This window comes from Equus asinus, chromosome 5 (assembly GCF_041296235.1).
Source record: "Equus asinus isolate D_3611 breed Donkey chromosome 5, EquAss-T2T_v2, whole genome shotgun sequence".
NCBI classification, from domain to species: Eukaryota; Metazoa; Chordata; class Mammalia; order Perissodactyla; family Equidae; genus Equus; species Equus asinus.
In genome coordinates, this window is record NC_091794.1 from 3,444,593 (window position 1) to 3,464,756 (window position 20,164).

The 20,164-nt window shown below is 37.0% G+C and overlaps 1 protein-coding gene and 2 pseudogenes across 1 annotated transcript; all 3 read left to right on the forward strand.

Annotated features, from left to right (window-relative positions):
• The first annotated feature begins 944 nt into the window (after window positions 1-944).
• Window positions 945-1,874, forward strand: LOC106824255 (olfactory receptor 5H2-like). The gene has a single exon (XM_014830455.3). It carries the CDS (start codon window positions 948-950, stop codon window positions 1,872-1,874), a length of 927 nt encoding a protein of 308 aa, XP_014685941.3. The 5' UTR covers window positions 945-947.
• A 5,856-nt stretch (window positions 1,875-7,730) lies between these two features.
• Window positions 7,731-8,592, forward strand: LOC106824242 (olfactory receptor 5H17-like; annotated as a pseudogene).
• Window positions 8,593-15,519: 6,927 nt separating this feature from the next.
• LOC106824243 (olfactory receptor 5H8-like) lies at window positions 15,520-16,199 on the forward strand (annotated as a pseudogene).
• Window positions 16,200-20,164: the final 3,965 nt, after the last annotated feature.

A 20,164-nucleotide genomic window follows, 5' to 3' on the forward strand; every position in this document is an offset into this window, starting at 1 on the left:
TATCTCACCTGGTCGTTCAGGGGATGCTCTCTCCACAAACCGGCCACTGCATCTGAGTTCTCAACCTCAATTTTTGATGACCATCTGCCAAGTCACCAAGTGACTGCTCTCTTCTTCACTGCTCACTCCCTTCCTATCTAATATGTGACCAAGTCCTAGTGACCATATGTTCTCAATTCTTTTGCATCTATCTCTCTTCCTCCTCATTACTCCCAATGTCATGTCACTCATTGACTAGGCATTTGGCATGCATTTGAATCACTAGGAGAGAATTTTTAAAATGCAGATATTAGACCCCATTCTTGACTCACTGAATAAATTTCTACATTAATACCTCACAGCTATATTTTGCAAAAAAATTCCTCAGACAATTCTGATGTGTAATCTGCTTGGAAACCACTGGACAAGAGTATTAGCTTCCCACATAATATTCCTGATTCCAACTTGCCCTTCCAGAAGTCTACCTTTCTTAAATACTATGTATTTAATTTTAAAAATACCTTACAACACCACTCTCTGTCTTTAAGTTTTCAGTGCATGCTTATTGCCTGAGGAATACAATTCAAGATCCTTCACATGCGTTTGCATTTACTTCATTACCTAGGCCCTTCAACTTCTTTTCCTTTGACCCAACAACCATGTTCCACACACAGAATTTCCCTATTATACTCAATGGTATCCTCAAAACTTTAACACATACTTAGAATGAATTTCCTTTTTTCTAAATCTGTTTCTGCACATTTTTAAGTGAAATTACCCTATTTTTTCCATTTGTTAATTCCCCCAAAATAGATCTCACCAATTATAGAGATAACAAAAAAACTTAAGGAGAAATTCTGATGTGTATAATTTTATTTCAACTCTCTTCTCTATACTTTCACATTACAAATCCTTGGTGATTTTTTTTCATTTACTCAATTCCATTTCAGGCAGCACCCAGTGAGGACATGGAAAAGGAAAATGGAACATTGCTGACACGGTTTATTCTCACAGGACTTACGTATCAACCAGAGTGGCACATCCCCCTCTTCCTGGTATTCTTGGTTGTATATTTCACTATTGTGGGGAACCTTGTTCTGATTGCTCTTATATGGAATGACCCTCAACTTCACACCCCCATGTACTTATTCCTTGGGAGTTTGGCTTTTGTGGATGCTTGGATATCATCCACAGTGACCCCCAAGATGCTGGTCAACTTCTTTGCCACGAGTAAGATGATCTCTCTCTCTGAATGCATGATACAATTTTTTTCCTTTGCATTCAGTGTAACCACAGAATGTTTTCTACTGGCAACGATGGCATATGATCGCTATGTGGCCATATGCAAACCTTTACTTTATCCAGTGATTATGACCAACAGACTATGCATTAGGCTATTAGTTTTGTCCTTTTTAGGTGGCTTTCTTCATGTCTTAATTCATATAGGATTTTTATTCAGATTAACCTTCTGCAGTTCCATCATAATACATCATTTTTACTGTGACATTATGCCATTGTTTAAGATTTCCTGTACTGACCCTTCTATTAACATTCTGGTGGTATTTACTTTCTCTAGTTCAATACAGGTGTTCACCATTCTGACTGTTCTTGTCTCTTATACACTTGTTCTCTTTACAATCTTAAAAAGGAAGTCTGCACAAGGCATCAGGAAAGCCTTCTCCACCTGTGGAGCCCATCTCTTATCTGTCTCTTTATACTATGGCCCTCTTCTCTTCATGTATGTGCGCCCTGGATCTGCACAGAGAGATGACCAAGATATGATGGACTCTCTATTTTACACTGTCATCATTCCTTTGTTAAATCCAATTATCTACAGCCTGAGAAATAAGAAAGTCATAAATTCACTGGCAAAAATGCTAAAGAGAAATGTTTAGATCTCATACTAATATCTATTCTCTTTTTATTAAAACAGTCACACAATTGTAAAGATGAGATGTGGCTCTGCTTTGCTTTGTGTACAAAGTTTTTTGCAGTTATAATTGCTTTAGCGTTTAATGACAAGGTGGGAGTACCTATTAAACACCTTCATGTATGTATCTGTTTTTCAAAAACTTAGAAACAACTTTAAGCAGGTGATCATGCCATATTAAAATAATTAAAGAAGAAAAGAAATTAAACATTTTATATGCTGTATGTTTTCAATGTGGCTTCATAAGTGCTTTAAGCAGTAAAAGAGTGTAGTTCCTCTGAACAGGACTCGATGATGACGACTGTGATAATAATACAGCCGGGCAGCCTGGAGACTCATATCACATTTAGCTCCACAGTGGAGGCAGGTCTGTGTTTGAGTGAACAGAGGCAAATCCCAGTAATTCTGCTAGCCATCAAAAGTCTTTCATTTCACTTTATTTGGCACAGGGGGTATTTTACTTCCTGTGGGTATTCAACTCACAGATCACACAGAGACAGAAAAAGTAATGGGAAAAGAATGAAGAGAAAAAGAGAGGAGTGTTAAGAATAAAGTTTGGGCTAAACTGTAGGAGGATGCTCTTAGCCCAGTGTGTGTCTTTGAGTAGTGCGAAGAGAGAGTTGCCTCTCACTGTCAAAGACGCCTTGAAAGGGATCTTCCAGATGTCTATATTTTGTAGGATAATATGAAATGCTTCATAATCCAGAAATCTAAGAAGTGAGATTGCAGAATTTAATTGGGATGGGCATAGAGAGGAAAAAGAAGTGGTGGAATAGGAAGCAAATGGTTGCAATCTTCCTATAATTAAAAAAAGGAAACCAGTAATATACAGAAATCAGTAAAATATAAATGTTATTGGAATGTGTTGTTGACAATGAGAGGCCTCACAGTGCATACTACCAAATTTCAATTAATTTTAAGAAGATATGGTGTCATAGTGTCCAGTGGGTATCTGGGGAAGACATGAAAATGAGCAAGAGTTTGGATGTTTTGTGCCCTACAAGTCCTTCACTGTTCGTTTTTATCACACTCCATACTCTAACTACGATGAGCGACTGTCTTCAGGTCCACCCCTGGCCTTCCTCTCTCATCACTGTTTCCATACACATTCCTGCTGATACCACTCAGACCCTCCCCCTGGGAACTAACAGCCTCTGTGAGCTGCAAAACTCTAGTAACTTACTTCCTACATCTTGTGGATGCTCTCTTACTTCTCAAACATTGCTGACAGATTGTTCTTCATAAAGAGAACTCTGATTAAATCATATTCCTCTCAAAAAATTTTAATGTTTGTCATTGCTAACAGATTATGTGCATAGACGGTATCTGTGTGTGTGTATATATACATATGCATTTGTTTGTGTTTATTTGTTCATGTGTGTCCAGATTATAAAATATATAAACATATCTACAAATATAAACACATACATATAAATATATCTAAACATACATGGAGATAAGATTACATACACAAAAACCTATCTACCTATACATAAATACATATATTTAAACATACATATAAGTAATATACATCACCCTGCATTTGCTTCCTGGCATTATTTGAAGTCCTTTCCAGTAAAACTTTGGTTAAACTCAAGTCTCTTCCTCTACAATTCTCCTAATGGAACCTGGGTTATATTCAAAGTATGTTACTTGAAGCCTTGTGGACACACCATCCTTTTGTTAATACAGGTACATACTTTTGTTAATATAGGTCTCTCTACAAAAATGTCCCCACCACCACCACCAAGTGCCCTATCTTCTTTTAGGATTGAAGTGCTATCCTTTCTTCAAGATCTATCTTAAATATTATAGCTTCCACGATGCATTTCCAGATTACTTTGAAGAGGATAGGAATACTCCTTCATTTGAAACATTCAGTAGTTTATGTATTCTTTTAAGACAAAAATGACCTTGTGTAATAGCTATTTTTGGGCTACAGGCTTTTTTAGATTACAGTTTACATGTCTTTAGTACTTTTTTTATCTTTTCCAGTGCTTAACACAGTGGTTCACATACATGAGGTCCTAAATAAGTATTTGTGAACTATTTGTGAAATTGAATTGAATCTGAGAACACAAGTATATCGAGTGCAGTGAGTGCGTTGCCCTTTTTCAATATGTTTTATTGAAGTCATATTGGTTTATAACTGTAAATTTCAGGTGCACTTTATTACATATCAGTTCCTGTATAGACTGCATCATGTTCACCAGCAAAAGTCTAGTTTCCATCAGTCACCACACATGTGCCCCTTCCCCCCGTTTACCCTCCCCCCAACACCTTCCTCTCGTGTAAGCACAAACACGTTCTCTGTATCCATGTGTTTGTTTGCTTATCTTGCACATGTAAGTGAAATCATACCATATTGGTCTTTCTCTGATTTATTTCAGTTAGCATAATACTTTCAAGGTCCACTTGTGTTGTCACAAATGGGATGATTTCATCTTTTTATGGCTCAGTAGAATTTCATTATACATATATACCACTTCTTTTTAAATTTTTAAAAAAAATTTATATACAAATTTTATTTATATATAAATATAGCTTTCGGATGTACATCATAATATATTCCGAATTCTGTGTAGATTACATCATGTTCACCACCCAAAAACTAATTATAGTCCATCCCCTCACAGGTGAGCCTAATCACCCCTTTTACCCTCCCTCCTCCCCCATTCCCCTATGGTAACCACCAATCCAATCTCCATTGCTATGTGTTTGTTTTTATCTTCTACTTATGAGTGAGATCATATGGCATTTGACTTTCTCCTTCTGACTTATTTCACTCAGCATAATACCCTCAAGTTCCATCCATGTTGTCACAAATGGCCAGATTTCATTGGTTTTTATGGCTGAGTAGTATTCCATTGTGTGTATACCACATCTTCTTTATCCATTTGTCCCTTCTTGGGCACCTAGGTTGTTTCCAAGTCTTGGATATTGTGAATAATGCTGCAATGAACAAAGGGGTGCATATCTCTTGTTGATGAACATAGGGGTGCACTTATGTTTTTGTGCTATTAGCAGTGGAATAGCTGGATCATATGGCATTTATATTCTTAATTTTTTTAGGAATCTCCATATGGTTTTCCAAAGTGGCTGCACCAGTTTGCACTCCCACCAACAGTGTAGGAGAATTCCCTTTTCTCTACATCCTCTCCAAAACTTATTTCCTGTTTTCTTAATTATAGCCATTCTGATGGACATGAAGTGATATCTCATTGTAGTTTTGATGCACATTTCCCTGAAAATTAGTGATGTTGAATATGTTTTCATGTGCCTGTTGGCCATCTGTATATCACCTTTGGAGAAATGTCTGTTCAGATCTTTGCCCATATTTTAATTGGGTTGTTAGTTTTCATGTTGTTGAGATGTATGTGTTCTTTATGTATGTGAATATTAACCCCTTATCAGATAAATTGTTTGCAAATATCTTCTCCCAATTGTTAGGTTGTCTTTTTATTTTGTTGATGGTTTCCTTTGCTGTGCAGAAGCTTTTTAGTTTGATGTAATTCCATTTGTTTACGTCTTCTATTGTTTCCCTTGTCCGGTCAGACATGGTACTTGAAAATATGCTGCTAAGACGGATGTCAAAGAGCATACTGCCTAGGTTTACTTCTACAGGTTTTATGGTTTCAGGTCTTACATTCAAGTCTTTAATCCATTTTGAGTTTATTTTTGTGTATGGTGCAAGGTAATGGTCTACTTTCATTCTTTCACATGTGGCTGTCCAGTTTTCCTAACACCATTTATTGAAGAGACTTTCCTTTCTCCATTGTACATTCTTGGCTGCTTTGTCAAAAATTAGCTGTCCACATATGCATGGGTTTATTTCTGGGTTCTCAAGTCTGTCCATTGATGTCTGTGTCTGTTTTTGTGCCAGTACCACGCTGTCTTGATTACCAGAGAGTGTGATACCTCCAGCTTCGTTCTTTTTTCTCAGGATTCCTTTGGCTATTTGAGGTCTTTTGTTTCATATAAATTTTAGGATTCTTTATTCTATTTCTGTGAAAAATATCGTTGGAACTTTGAGATGGATTGCATTGAATCTGAAGATTGCTTTAGAAATTATGGACATTTTAACTATGTTAATTTTTCCAATCCAAGAGCACAGAATATCTTTCCGTTTCATTGTGTCTTCTGTAATTTCTTTCAACAATGTTTTATAGTTTTCACTGTATGTCTTTCACTTCTTTGGTTAAGTTTATTCCTAGGTATTTCTGTTGTTGTTGTCATTGCAATTGTAAATGGGATTGTATTCTTAATTTCTCTTTCTGCTACTTTGTTATTAGTGTATAGATACACAACTTATTTTTTTATCTTGATTTTGTATCCTGCAGCTTTATGATATTCATCTATTATTTCTAAAAGTTTTTTGGTGGATTATTTAAGGTTTCCTATATCTAAAGTCATGTCATCTGCAAATAGTGACAGTTTTACTTCTTTTTTTCCAATTTGGATCCCTTTTGTTTCTTTTTCTTGCCTGATTGCTCTGACTAGGATTTCCAATACTATGTTAAATAAGACTGGTGAAAGTAGGCATCCTTGTCTGGTTCTTGTTCTTAAGAGGCATAGCTTTCAGTTTTTCTCCATTGAGAATGATATTAGGTGTGGGTTTGTCATATATGGCCTTTATTATGTTGAGGTACTTTCCTTATATACCCATTTTATTCAGAGTTTTGGTCATAAATGGATGTTGTATCTTGTCAAATGTTTTCTCTGCATCTATTGAGATGATTAGGTACTTTTTAGTCTTCATTTTGTTAATGTTGTGTATGACATTGATTGATTTGTGGGTGTTGAACCAGCCCTGTATGCCTGGAATAAATCGCACTTATTCATGGTGTATGATCTTTTTAATGTATTCCTGTATTCGATTTGCTAGTACTTTGTTGAGGATTTTTGCATTGATGTTCATCAGTAATATTGGCCTGTAACTTTTTTTTTTGTATCGTCCTTATCTGGTTTCAGTATCAGGGTAACGTTGACTTCATAGGATGAGTGAGGAAGCTTCTCCTCCTCTTCAAATTTTTGGAAGAATTTGAAAAGGATAGATATTCAGTCTTCATTGAATGTTTAGTGGAATTCACCAGGGAAGCCATCTGGTCCTGGACTTCTATTTTTTGGTAGGTTTTTTATTACTGTTTCAATCTCCTTACTGGTGATTGGTCTATTCAAACTCTCTATTTCTTCTTGATTCAGTTTTGCAAGCTCGTATGATTCCAATAATTTATCCATTTCTTCTAGATTATCCAATTTGTTGGCATATAGCTTTTCATAGTATTCTCTTATAATGTTTCGTATTTCTGCGGTGTCCATTGTAATTTCTCCTCTTTCATTTCTGATTTTTTTTATTTGAGCCTTCTCTCTTTTTTTCTTGGTGAGTCTAGCTAAAGGTTTGTCAATTTTGTTTATGTTTTCGAAGAACCAGCTCTTAGTTTCATTGATTTTTTATACTGTCATCTTAGTCTCTATTCCATTTATTTCTGCTCTGATTTTTATTATTTCCTTCCTTCTACTGATTTGGGGATTTGTTTGTTCTTTTGAGTGCATTGTTAGATTATTTGAGATTTTCCTTGTTTGTTGAGGTAGGCTTCCTTCTATTAACTTCCCTCTTAGAGCTGCTTTTGTTGTATTCCATAAATTTTGGCATGTCATATTTTCATTTTCATTTGTCTCCAGGTATTTCTTTTATTTCTCCTTTTATTTCTTCATTTACCCAATCATTGTTCAGCCGCATTTTGATTTCCACATATTTGTGGCTTTTCCAATTTTCTTCCTGTAGTTAATTTCTATTTTCCTACTGTTGTGGTCAGAAAAGATGCTTGGTATTCTTTCAATCTTTCTGATAACTCTGCTCATATCCTTTTTGCCCATTGTGGGGAACCTTGTTCTGACTGCAGTCATCTGCAATGACCCTCACCTTCACCTTCAAGTGTACTTATTCCTTTGGAGTTTGGTTTTTGTGGATATTTGGTTACCATCCACTGTAAGCCTCAAGAGTCTGCTCAACTTCCTAGAGAAGAGTAAGATATCTTTCTCTGAATGCATAATACAATTGTTTTCCTTTATATTCAGTGCAACTACAGAATGTTTTATTTTTTTCAGCAGTGAAATTTGGTCACTATGTGACCATACACAACACTTTACATTATCCAGTGATTATGACCAATAGGCTATGCAACCAACTGTCTCATCAGTTGTAGGTAGCCTTTTTCATGCCTATATTCATATAGGATTTTTATTCAGATTAACCTTCTGTAATTCTAACATAATACATCACTTTTATTGTGACATCATGCCATTGTTTAAGATTTCCTATACTGACCCTTCAATTAATGTTCATTGGTTTTCATTTTCTCTAGGTCAATTCAAGTGTTCACCATTCTGACTGTTCTTGTCTCTTATGCATTTTTTCTCTTTACAATCTTAAAAAGGAAGTCTGTACAAGGCATCAGGAAAGCCTTCTCCATTTGTGAAGCTCATCTCTTCTCTGTCTCTTTATACTATGGCCCTCTCCTCTTCATGTATGTGCACCCTGGATCAACACAAGCAGATGACCAAGATATGATGGATTCTCTATTTTACACTGTCATCACTACTTTGTTAAATCCAATTATCTACAGCCTGAGAAATGGAAAAGTCATAGATTCACTGTCAAAATGTTAAAGAGAAATGTTTAGATCTCATACAAATATTATTCTTTAATTAAAACAGTCACAAAATTGTGCAGATTAGATGCTGCTCTGTTTGGTTAGTGTGCAAAGTTTTTTGCAGTTATAGTTGTCCTATTATTTTAATGACTTGAGGCGTTAGTACCTGATAAAGTCTTTAAAATATTTGTATATCTTCTTCAAAAACACACCAGGAATTTTAATCAGGTCATATCATATGCTAATAACTAAAGCAAAAAAAATGAAAACATTGTACATGCTTGTATGTTCTTCAATGTGGCTTTATAAATGCATTTATTAAAATCTTATTAAGTACTAAAAGAGTGTTTTACCTCTAAATAGGACTCAGTTATGATGGCTTTGATATTAATAAAGCTGGGAAGCCTGAGAACTCACATCACATATAACTCCACTGTGGAGGCAAGTTTGTGTTTGGGTGAACAGAGGCAAATTCTTCGAGTTCTGCTGCCATCAAAGGTCTTTTATTCCACTTTATTTGATATAAGGTGAATTTCACTTCTTGTGAGGATTCAACTCTCATGTCACACAGAGACATAAACAGAATTGGAAATCAATGAAAAACATGAGAAGTGAGTCAAAACAGTCAAGATAGTGCCAAACTATAATAGGCAGCTCTTCACTGAGGTGCTTCTATGAGAAGCTAGAAGAAGAGAGTTGCCTCTCACTGTCTATGATGCCTTCCAAGGCCCTTTGTAGTTGTATTCGCATGTTGTTGGGTAATCTGAAAAGCTACACTAACTCAGAAAACTAGCAGATTAGATTAAAGAGCTAAGTTGAGATGGGCATAGCTAAGAAGAGTGAAGTTTCAGAACAGAAGGGAAATGTTCTCAATTTTCCTAGAATTAAAAAATTTAAGCTAGTAACATAAAGAAATCAGTACGTAAAGGTATTGGAATGTGTTGTTGACAAGGAGGAGTTTTAAATGCATATTATCAAAGTTCAAATAATGTTAATATATATGATGTCATACTGCCCGATATGTGGCTGGGAAAGACATGAAAATGAGTGAGAGTTTACCCAACACACACCTAGACTACATGGTACTAATCTTATGAGACCACCATCAAATATGTGTTCCATTGTAGACAGGAACGTTGTTAATTGGTGCATGGCTACCTCTACCTGGAGAGATTATTGATATAGAAATACATTTATTTACTTATTTATTTATACTTCACTCTGTGTTTGTTCACCCTGGCATTATTTAAGGTTCTTGCTAATAAAACTTTGGTTTAAGTCTCAGAATTAAGTCTCTTCCTCCACAATTCTCCGAATGGACTCTGTTACACCCAAATTAAGTACTGAAAGTCATCTGGACAAACCTCACTCTCTCACGTTCAAGATTTTGCCCCTATAAAAATCTCCACAGAGTCCTCCACACTCAACTTCCCCATCATCATTCAAAATTGAAATGGCATCATTTCTTCATGGTCTCTCTCAATTGATACAACTTACTTGATGCATTTTAAGATTCCTTCTAAGAAGATACAAATGTTCACTCATTTCCAATTTTTAGCAATTTATTTATTCTTCTTAGGCAACACTTGGTCTTCTGTAATACTTATTTTTGGCCTACAAGCTCTTTTAGGTTACAATTTAGAAGGCTTTCTATCTTTTGGAGTAGGTAGCCCAGTGGCTTACACACATGAGGTCCTGAATAAGTATTCACGAAATATTTGTAAAATTAAATTACTCTGACAGCACAAATAAGTAGAATGCAGTAAGAGTGCATCACTCTTTTTCAACCTTGTAATGAGTCCTGGAGATTACCGGGCCTGGAGTGTCTGCTGCATGCCAGCTCACCTTCTTAAGTTTCTTTCATTATAACCACAAGCATCATACACCTAAAGTCAATTATTCTTTATCATCTTAGCGGTAGGATCGGCTTCTTGGATAGACTATGACAAAATATCAGGGAGAAGCCCCTTCATTAGAAGTTTGTTTTAAACATGTAAACCATATAGGTATTTTAAAAATATCATTACTCTGTACCCCTTGCGGTACAGTTCAAAGATGACCCCAGGTCATCTGCGTTCTTTTTGTTCCTCTAAGGGATGCCCCCCAAACCCCAGGAACGAAAGTGGATTGATCACAATTCAGTTGCTTTTACTCTTTCTCCCTAAAAAATCATTGTTATTGCAAATGTCCATAGTTTGATGATTGCTATAGCTGTATAATATTTCCATTGTTCAGATGGTTTCCTGTTTATTATTTAAATTTTTGTTTGTTCATACATTGTTATGACCCAAAGATTAATGGAAAATATTAGGAAATGGTGTGTATATCTTCCGCCATCATAAAGGACTAATGGATTTGCTTTTATGAATAAGAAGCTGACATCAAGCTATGAGTATGTGAGAGGGGTTTGTAACACGTCAGGTCTTACTTTATGTTGGGTAAGTACAGAACAGACATTTCAGAGCCTCTCAGGAACTCAGATTCCTGTGTACCCCTCCCTCTGCGTGTCGGATCCACAGATTCGTCTGCTCTGGTTCGACCTGCAGTAGAATCCCAGCTACTTTACATCTTCCAGAAATTGACCAAAATCCTTAGTCCACGTAAGGATGTAAGCCCATTCTCACGTCTATTATAGATTTATTCATTTTGTAGATTATTTTTGTCATTTCAGTGGCATGTTGGGAAAGATGTAAAACATATACCTGCGTAGAGCCCACATTTTTGGAAGACATTCTGCTGAGTCCTTTAAAAAGAAACCATGACATTATATCTGCATTGTTTAATGGTTATTTAGGTGTAAAGGATGATATCACAATGCTAATTTCACCCACTTGCCTGGAATACTGGTGATGTTGGATTAAATCACCACATGGAAGAGTAATAATGTAATAGAAATAATATTTCGTATGAAAAAGTATTCATTTTCTTAACATCGAGACTTAGAAGAATTCATATTCCTCTCTATATACATCTATATACTTTTCTGATCAGTTTACACTACCTTCTGCTGTTCAAATGATTGCTGATAGAATTATCCTAGATTTTGTAAAGAAACAACATAATTAGGATTGGGCAAAAAGAAACAAACGCCAATTAAAACTAGAACTGTGTATCTAAAGTCTTATTTGTTGACTAACTATGGCAAAATCTTACTGAGCATGTGTATTAGGAATGTGTCAAACCTCTCTGGCATAGGCTTTCTTTTTAGGTTGTTGTTCTTTTAAAACAATGGTTCTCAAGCTTTAGTGGGCATTAGAATGACTTGGAGGCCTTCTGAAAACAGACTGATGGGCATCATCACTGGAGTTTCTGATCCAGCAACATTGCTGTTGGCTTGGGACCACATATAGAGAACCACTGCTGTGAACTGAATATTGGGTCCTCCCCAAATTTATATGTAGAAGCACTAACCCCTAATGTGGTACGTTTTGGAGTAAGGTCTTTGGGAGGTAGTTAGGGTTAGATTAGGTCATAAGAGTGGGGCCTTCATAATGGAATTAGTGCTTTTATGAGAAGAGAAAGAGACAAGAGCTATCTCTCTCTCTCTCTCTCTCTCTCTCTCTCTCTCCATGAGAACTCACCCAGGAAATGCCATGTGAGCCCCAACAGAAGGCAGCTGTCTACTAGCCAGGAAGCAAGCTATCACCATGTACAACATCTTCTGGCACCTTGATCTTGAACTTCTCATCCTCCAGAAATGTAGGAAATAAATGTCTGTGGTATAAGGCCCCAGTTCTACGATATTTTTTATAGTGTCCTGAGCTAAGGTAAATCCTGATTTAAAATAATCAGGGAAGCAAAATTGTTACAATATGAAATTATTTAGAGACCAGGCAAAATGGAGTTTCTCATATTGTTTATTCCTTAATGAAACAATACTGTGAAGAGATTCTAAAAGTTTCCAACTTCTGTTTATCCTTTCCTCACAGTTTTACACAGCAGGAGGCACAGAGGCATCTGTTTCAAAGCATGAAATATTGTGGACTTTTTATATAACTTTTTCTTGGGAACCATGATTGACAGTGATAACAGCCATTAAAACCTTATTGTCTCATTTCAGTAAGGTTAATGGGAGGCATTACTGTTCCTTTTGAAGAGAAATAATTATCAAGCTGGATCACTTTTGGGAAATCATCCTCAAAGAAATTTCGTATACAAGATGTTCCTTGTGCTGTAATTATGTGATATTTACCTCTTCTGAGAAGGCATCATGCAGATGAGACTTATTTAGGGCACTAGCTAAAAGTCACATCATGATGGTTCCTTCATTTTGCAATGTAAAGCAAGCAGTTCACTAAATATACAGTGAGGTGTTTTTTTTAAGATTTTATTTTTTTTCCTTTTTCTCCCCAAAGCCCCCCAGTACATAGTTGTATATTCTTCGTTGTGGGTCCTTCTAGTTGTGGCATGTGGGACGCTGCCTCAGCGTGGTTTGATGAGCAGTGCCATGTCGGCCATGTCCAACGAAACACTGGGCTGCCTGCAGTGGAGCGCACAAACTTAACCACTCGGCCACGGGGCCAGCCCCAATACAGTGAGTTTTTGAAGTAGTCAATGTTGTCTAGAGTAACAGAGCTAATAGGATATATACAGACAAATGTATCTATATCTACATCAAGTACAGATATATAAAAATTTTCTATATCTATACCAAGACATATATTAAGATACTGGCTCACATTATTATAGAGGCTAAGAACTTCCGTGATCTTCCCTCTGCAAGCTGGAGACCCAGAAGAGCAGATGTCTTAGTTCAAAGGCCTGAGACACGAGAGCCAGTGGTATGGATTCCTATCTGAGTCTGCAGTCCTGAGAACCAGGATTACCAAGGTGGGGAGAAGATCAATGTCAATCAGTCAGAGACTGGTTTCAACTTTTCTCCACATTTTTGTCCCATTTAGGTCCTCAATAGATTAGATGATGCCTACTCACATGAGGCAGGGCCATCTGCCCTACTCAGCCCACCTATTCAGTACCAATCACTTCTGGAAATACCCTCACAGACACACTCAGAAATAACGTTAAACCAGATACCTGGACATCCCATGGCCCACTGCAATAAGCTTTTAAAAACATATTAAGGAAGGCATTGTGGTTTTATTTTTTTATATTTTTGAGTAGTAGTGAAATTGATTAATATGTGTATTTTGGCCATTTTTACTTCTATGAATTATCTGTTCATTTTTCCTTTAAGTCTTACTATCTCTTCATTTATGTACCACATTACATAGAAAATATATTAAAATGTTGCAACTATTTGTGGCAAATAATTTCTCTGTATGTTAATAGTATTTTAATATTTGCTTGCATTATTTATAATTGACATTTTCATTTGACATACTCATATTTATAGACTTTTGTCTTATATAATCTTTTATGCTATTGTGTTTAGAATTTTCTTTTTTGAGGAAGATTAGCCCTGAGCTAACGGCTGCCAATCCTCCTCTTTTTGCTGAGAAAGGCTGGCCCTGAGCTAACATCCATGCCAATCTTCCTCTACTTTATATGTGGGATGCCTACCACAGCCTGGTGTGCCAAGCGTTGCCATGTCCACACCCCGGATCCGAACCGGTGAACCCCGGACCGCCGAAGTAGAATGTGTGCACTTAACCACTGCACCACTGGCTGGCCTCCCTGGTCCCATCAGGCTCCTCCTGCTTCTCTCTTGGCATGCCAGCTTCATTTGCCATGTTGAGCGTCTCCAGTGATCTAGCTCCCTGATAATCTAGGTCCTCCAGTGACAAAGGCCCTGTGGATGGCAGGTGTCCACAAGCATCACCTTGTTAGAAATGAAGACTCTCTGGCCCCACCCAGACGTCTGAGACAGAATCTGCATTTTAACAAGATCTCCAGGAGATTCACAGGCACTAAAGTTCGTAAACTCTGATCCAGGCCTCCTCCCACTGGGGTCCTTTGTTCTGTTTTCCTTTGCTCTCCCCTGACCTTTACCAAGTAAGATTTCTCATCAGATTTCAGCTTAAAGTGGAGAGTTAGGTCCAGGTCCGGATGTGAGCTGTAATTTGCATGAAGAGGACAATTTTGTTGAGGTTGGCTCCTGAGAAATCTTTCTGAGGATTATGGTCAAAATATTTATTTCATTTACTTAACCACATTCTCTGATTAAAATTTTAAGTTAAATCACTTAAGTAATAATCCCTCTACCTTTCTCTCACTTCTGACAATAATTTCATTATTTTATATATACATAATTTTTGATATAATATAAATATATGTTATACATATAAAGAGGAGGGAAAATGCAGAAAATGTCACTCTACTTCTCCTCCAGCTTTATGACTTAATAACTTCAAACACATTGAATTTGAGAATTTTTTATTATTTAGTGATTTGGGATTGCACGGAAGGAAGCCCAACCCAAATAAAAATACATTTCACAACTATAATTATTGGCATTGCTTTCTAGTTAAATTTTATTCTTCTTGGAAACTTGAAATTTTGACTAAAAGAAAAAGAAAGGATTCCCAGTGTTGACAATTTTTAATGAAAACCAGGGTTAAGTGGAATATTCACCCCACCCTCTGAGCCTCCCCTTGCTTCCCCTCAGATTTGCAGTGCCTTCCTCTCTCCCTCTTCCTGGCCTTGTCTTTCCTACACTGACCATCTCTGTCTGTTATTCTCTACCTTATTCTCCCCCTGCATCTTGTTTTCTTTTGGTCCAAATTTCCCATTCCACTTCTTTCCCCTATGTCCCATCAATGTCCTCCTCTCTCTGGTGAAAGTTTCATGATATTGTTCTACAGGTGGAAAGTTCAGATCTGTCTATGAACAGTGGACAGGTGCCAACTGTTGTCCACACCTTGGAGAATTCTATTCATGCTCCTATTGCACGGCCACTTGTTTCCCATTCACTTCTCCTTATTTTCTGACCTCAACTCTATCACAAAATGGAAACTGCTCTCACTAAACACACTAAAAATCTCTTAATTTCCACACTCAATGATCTCAGTCCACTCCTTATCCTACCAGAGCATCAGCGCAACCATGGAAAGTCTTCTCTTTGCAAGTATGACATAAGAATGCGATGTCACTATATGCAAAACTTCACTTTATCCAGTGATTATGACCAATAGATTATGCATGTGGCTGTTAGTCTCATTATTTGTTGGTGGCCTTCTTCATACTTTAACGGTATGAAGGTCTTTGGTAATGAAGTTTTTTGAATGGTAACAGGTTTTTGATTCAGATTAACCTTTTGTTATTACAACATAATACATCACTTTTACTGTGATGTCATGCCATTTTTAAGATCTCCTATATTGACCCTTCGATTAATATTCTGAAGCTATTTATTTCCTCTAGGTCAATACAAGTGTTCACCATTCTGACTTTTCTTGTCTCTTATGCAATTGTTCTCTTTAGAGTCTTAAAAAGGAAGTCTGTTCAAGGCATCAGGAAAGCCTTTTCTACCTGTGGAGCCCATCTCTTTTCTGTCTTTTTATACTACGGCTCTCTTCTTTTCATGTATGTGTGCCCTGAATCTACACAAGCAGATGACCAAGAAATGAAAGATTCTCCAGTTTATACTGTTATCATTCCTTTGTTAAATCCAATCATCTACAGCCTGATAAATAAGAAAGTTAGATTTCCTGGCAAAAACGTTAAAGAGAAATGTTTAGATCTCATACTAATATCTGTTCTCTTTTAAGTAGAACACTCATAAAATTGTGCAGATTAGAGTTCCTATGTGTTGATTAGTGGTCAAGTTTTTGGAACTGTAATTTTCTGATTATTTTAATGATTTAAGATGTTAGTACCTAGTAAACTCCTTAAAATATTTAAAACCACACAAGGAACTTTAAAGATTTTATTTTTTTCCTTTTTCTCCCCAAAGACCCCCAGTACATAGCTGTATATTTTTAGTTGTGGGTCCTTCTAGTTGTGGTATGTGGGATGCCACCTCAGTATGGCCTGATGAGCGGTGCCATGTCTGCGCCCAGGATTTGAACCAGCAAAATGCTAGGCTGCCGCAGCAGAGCACACAAACTTAACCACTCAGCCACAGGGCTGGCCTCAACACACAGGGAACTTTAATCAAGTGTTCCTATCATACTAAAATACCTAAAGCAGAAAACAAAGTGAAAACATTATACATGCTTGTATATTTTTCAATGTGACTTTATAAATGCATTTATTAGTCATTTATAGTCACTAAAATAGTGTTGTACCTCTGAAAAGTACTTGAGTATGATGTCTTTGGTATTAACACAGCTGGGAAGGTTGAGAACTCATATCACATTTAACTCTACAGAGCATGCAGGTTTGTGTTCGAGTGAACAGAGGCAACTCCCAGGAATTCTGCTAGCCATCAAAGGTCTTTCATTCCACTTTGTTTGGACATGGTGAACTTCCCTTCTTGTGGGGATTCAACTCTCATGACACACAGAAAAATAAACAGAATTGGAAAGCAATGAGGAAAACATGAGAAATGAGTTAAGAAAGACAAGAGAGTGCCAAACTTCAAGCGGCAGCTCTTAACTGAGGTGATTCCATGAGGATCTAGAAGAAGGGAGTTGCCTCTCACTGTCTGTGATGACTTTCAAGGCCCTTTCTAGCTCTATTTGTATGTTGTCGGGTAATCTGAAAAGCTTCACTAATTCAGAAAGCTGACAGATTATATTGAATAACTAATTTGAGATAGACGCAGTGAAGAAGAGAGAAGTAGCAGAATAGGAAGGAAATGGTCTCAATCTTCCTAGAATTAAAAAATGAAGCTAGTAGGGGCCGGCCCAGCGGAGCAGCAGTTAAGTTTGCACATTCTGCTTCGGCAGCCCAGGGTTCGCCGGTTTGGATCCCGGGTGCGGCCCTGTGCATTGCTCCTCAGGTCATGCTGTGGCAGACATCCCAGGTATAAAGCAGAGGAAGATGGGCATGGATGTTGGCTCAGGGCCGGTCTTTCTCAGCAGAGGGAGGAGGATTCGTGGCAGATGTTACCTCAAGGCTGATCGTCCTCAAAAAAAAAATGAAGATAGTAATATAAAGAAATCAGTAATATGTAAAGGTTATTGGAATGTGTTGTTGACAGGGAGGGGCTTTAAATGCATGTTACCAAAGTTCAAATCACATTAAGATGATATGAGGTCACAGTGCCCAGTGTGTGGCTGGGAAAGACATGAAAAGGAGCAAGAGCTTGGATGTTTTGTGCCCTAAAAGTCCTTGAAAGGCAGCTTTCCTCACATGCCATACTATTTAAATATAATAAGCAATCCATTTTCAGTTCCACCTCTGCCGTTCCTCTCTCAAGACTGTGTCCATATACTTCCTACTGACACCAGTGAAGCCCTCACCCTCAAAATTATCTATGTTTTGTAAAACTTCACTTACCTACCCCTGCCATCCTGCTGATAGTCTCTTACTTTCCAAACATATGTTCTAGATTAATCTTGGTAAACATGACTCTGAACAAATCATATCCCTCTTCAATAACTTTTAATGGATCATCATTGCTACCAGATTATACACATATATGGTCAATGTATCTAGAACTGTATATATATAAATATGTATATGATTATTTCTTCATGTGTATGTTGAGATTACATGATAAGTAAATACATGTACATATATATATATATATACACATATATGTTTTTATATATATACAGTCATGCATGAGTCATTTAATGATGAGGGTATGTTCTGAGAAATGCATTGTCAGGCAATTTAGCTATTGTGTGAACATCATAGAGTGCATTTACACAACCTAGATGGTATAGCCTACTACACACCTAGACTATGTGGTATTAATTTTATGGGACCACCATCATACATGTGGCCCATCATTGACTGAAAGACCATTAATCAGTGCATGACTGTATCAACTTGGAGAGATTACATGATATTTAAATACATTTTTAAATTTATTTGAACTTCATCTCGCATTTGTGTTCTGTAGTATTATTTGAGATTCTTTCAAATAAAATCTTGGTTTAACTCTAAAGTCTATTCACCACAATTCTCCTAATGGACTCTGTTATACCCAAATTGAGTACTGAAAGCCTCTGAAGAAACCTCACTCTCTCAGGTTCAAGGCTTTGATCATACAAGTCTCTCCACAGAGCATCCTCCCAGCTCAGCCACCCCATCTTCACTTAAAGTTGAACTGACATCACTTCTTCAAGGTCTCTCTCAAATGGTACAACTTCCCTGATGCATTTCAAGATTTCTGCTAGGAGACAGGAATGTTCACTCATTTCAAACTTTTAGCAGTTTATTTATTTATCTTAGGCCACACTTGCCTTCTGTAATACTTATTTTTGGCCTGCAAGATCTTTTACGTTATAATTTAGAAAGCTTTCTATCTTTTGTAGCAGGTAGCCCAGTGGCTTACACACATGAGGTCCTAAATAAGTATTTGTGAAATTTTTGTAAAATTAAATTAATTTGACAGCACAAATACACAGAATGCAGTAAGAGGGCATCACTCTTTCAATCTTGTAATGAGCTGGGAGATTACTGGGCCTGGGATGTCTGCTGCCAGCTCACCTTCTCGTTTTTTTAATGACAACCACAAACATCATACACCTAAAGTGAAATATTCTTGATCTTCTTATCACTAGGATTGGCTGTTAGGAGAGAGTATGACAAAATATCAGGGAGAAGCTCCTTCATTAGAAGTGCGTTTTAAATACACAAAACATATAGGTATTCAAAACAAATATCATCACTCCATACTCCTGGAGGTCCAGTTCACAAGATGAGACCAGGTCATCTGCCTTCTTTTTGTTCCTCTGAGGGATCCCCCAAGCTCCAGGAAAGGAAGTGGATTGATCATATTTCAGTTGCTTTTCCTCTTTCTCCCTGAAGAATCATTGTCGTTGCATAGTTTGCTGATTGTTATTGTTGTATAATATTTCCATTGTTCAGATAGTTTCCTGTCAATTATTTATATTTGCCTTCTTCATACAATGCTATGACATAAAAACTAATTGAAAATATAAGCGACTGGTCATATGTCTTCCAGCGTCGTAAAGTCCTGTTTCCTAATGGATTTTTTTTTGGAATGATAAGTTTGATGCGAAGCTCTGAGTCTATGACTGGGGTGTATAACCTGCCCAGTCTTACTTTAGGTTGGGTGAGTGTGGAACAGACACTTGAGAGCCTCTCAGGGACTCAGATCCCTGTGCAGCCTTCCCTCTGCGTGTCTGATCCACAGATTCCTCTGCTCTGCTTTGACCTTCAGTACAATCCAACTACTTCCCATCTTCCAGAATTGAACAAAATCCCTAGCCCCTGATGTGATCCCATTCTTAATTCTTTTATACATTTTTCATTTTTTACATTAGTTTAGTCATTTCAGTGGCATGTTGGGAAAGAGGTAAAATATACACCTATGCAGAGCCCACATTTTGGACAGGACATTCTGCTGATCCCTTTAAAAAGTAACAATGAAACTCCATCTGCATTGTTTAATGGTTATTTAGGTGTAAAGGATGATATCACAATGCTAAGTTCACCCACTTGCCTGGAATACTGGTGATGTTGGTTAAACCATCCCATGGAATGGTAATAATATGATAAAAGTATTCTTTATTATGAAAGGGTATTCATTTTTTTTTAAATCTGGGGACTTGAAAGAATTCAT

Coding starts and splice junctions, on each gene's coding strand:
- LOC106824255 (XM_014830455.3), top strand. CDS start 948: ATGGAAAAGGAAAATGGAACATTGCTGACACGGTTTATTCTCACAGGA.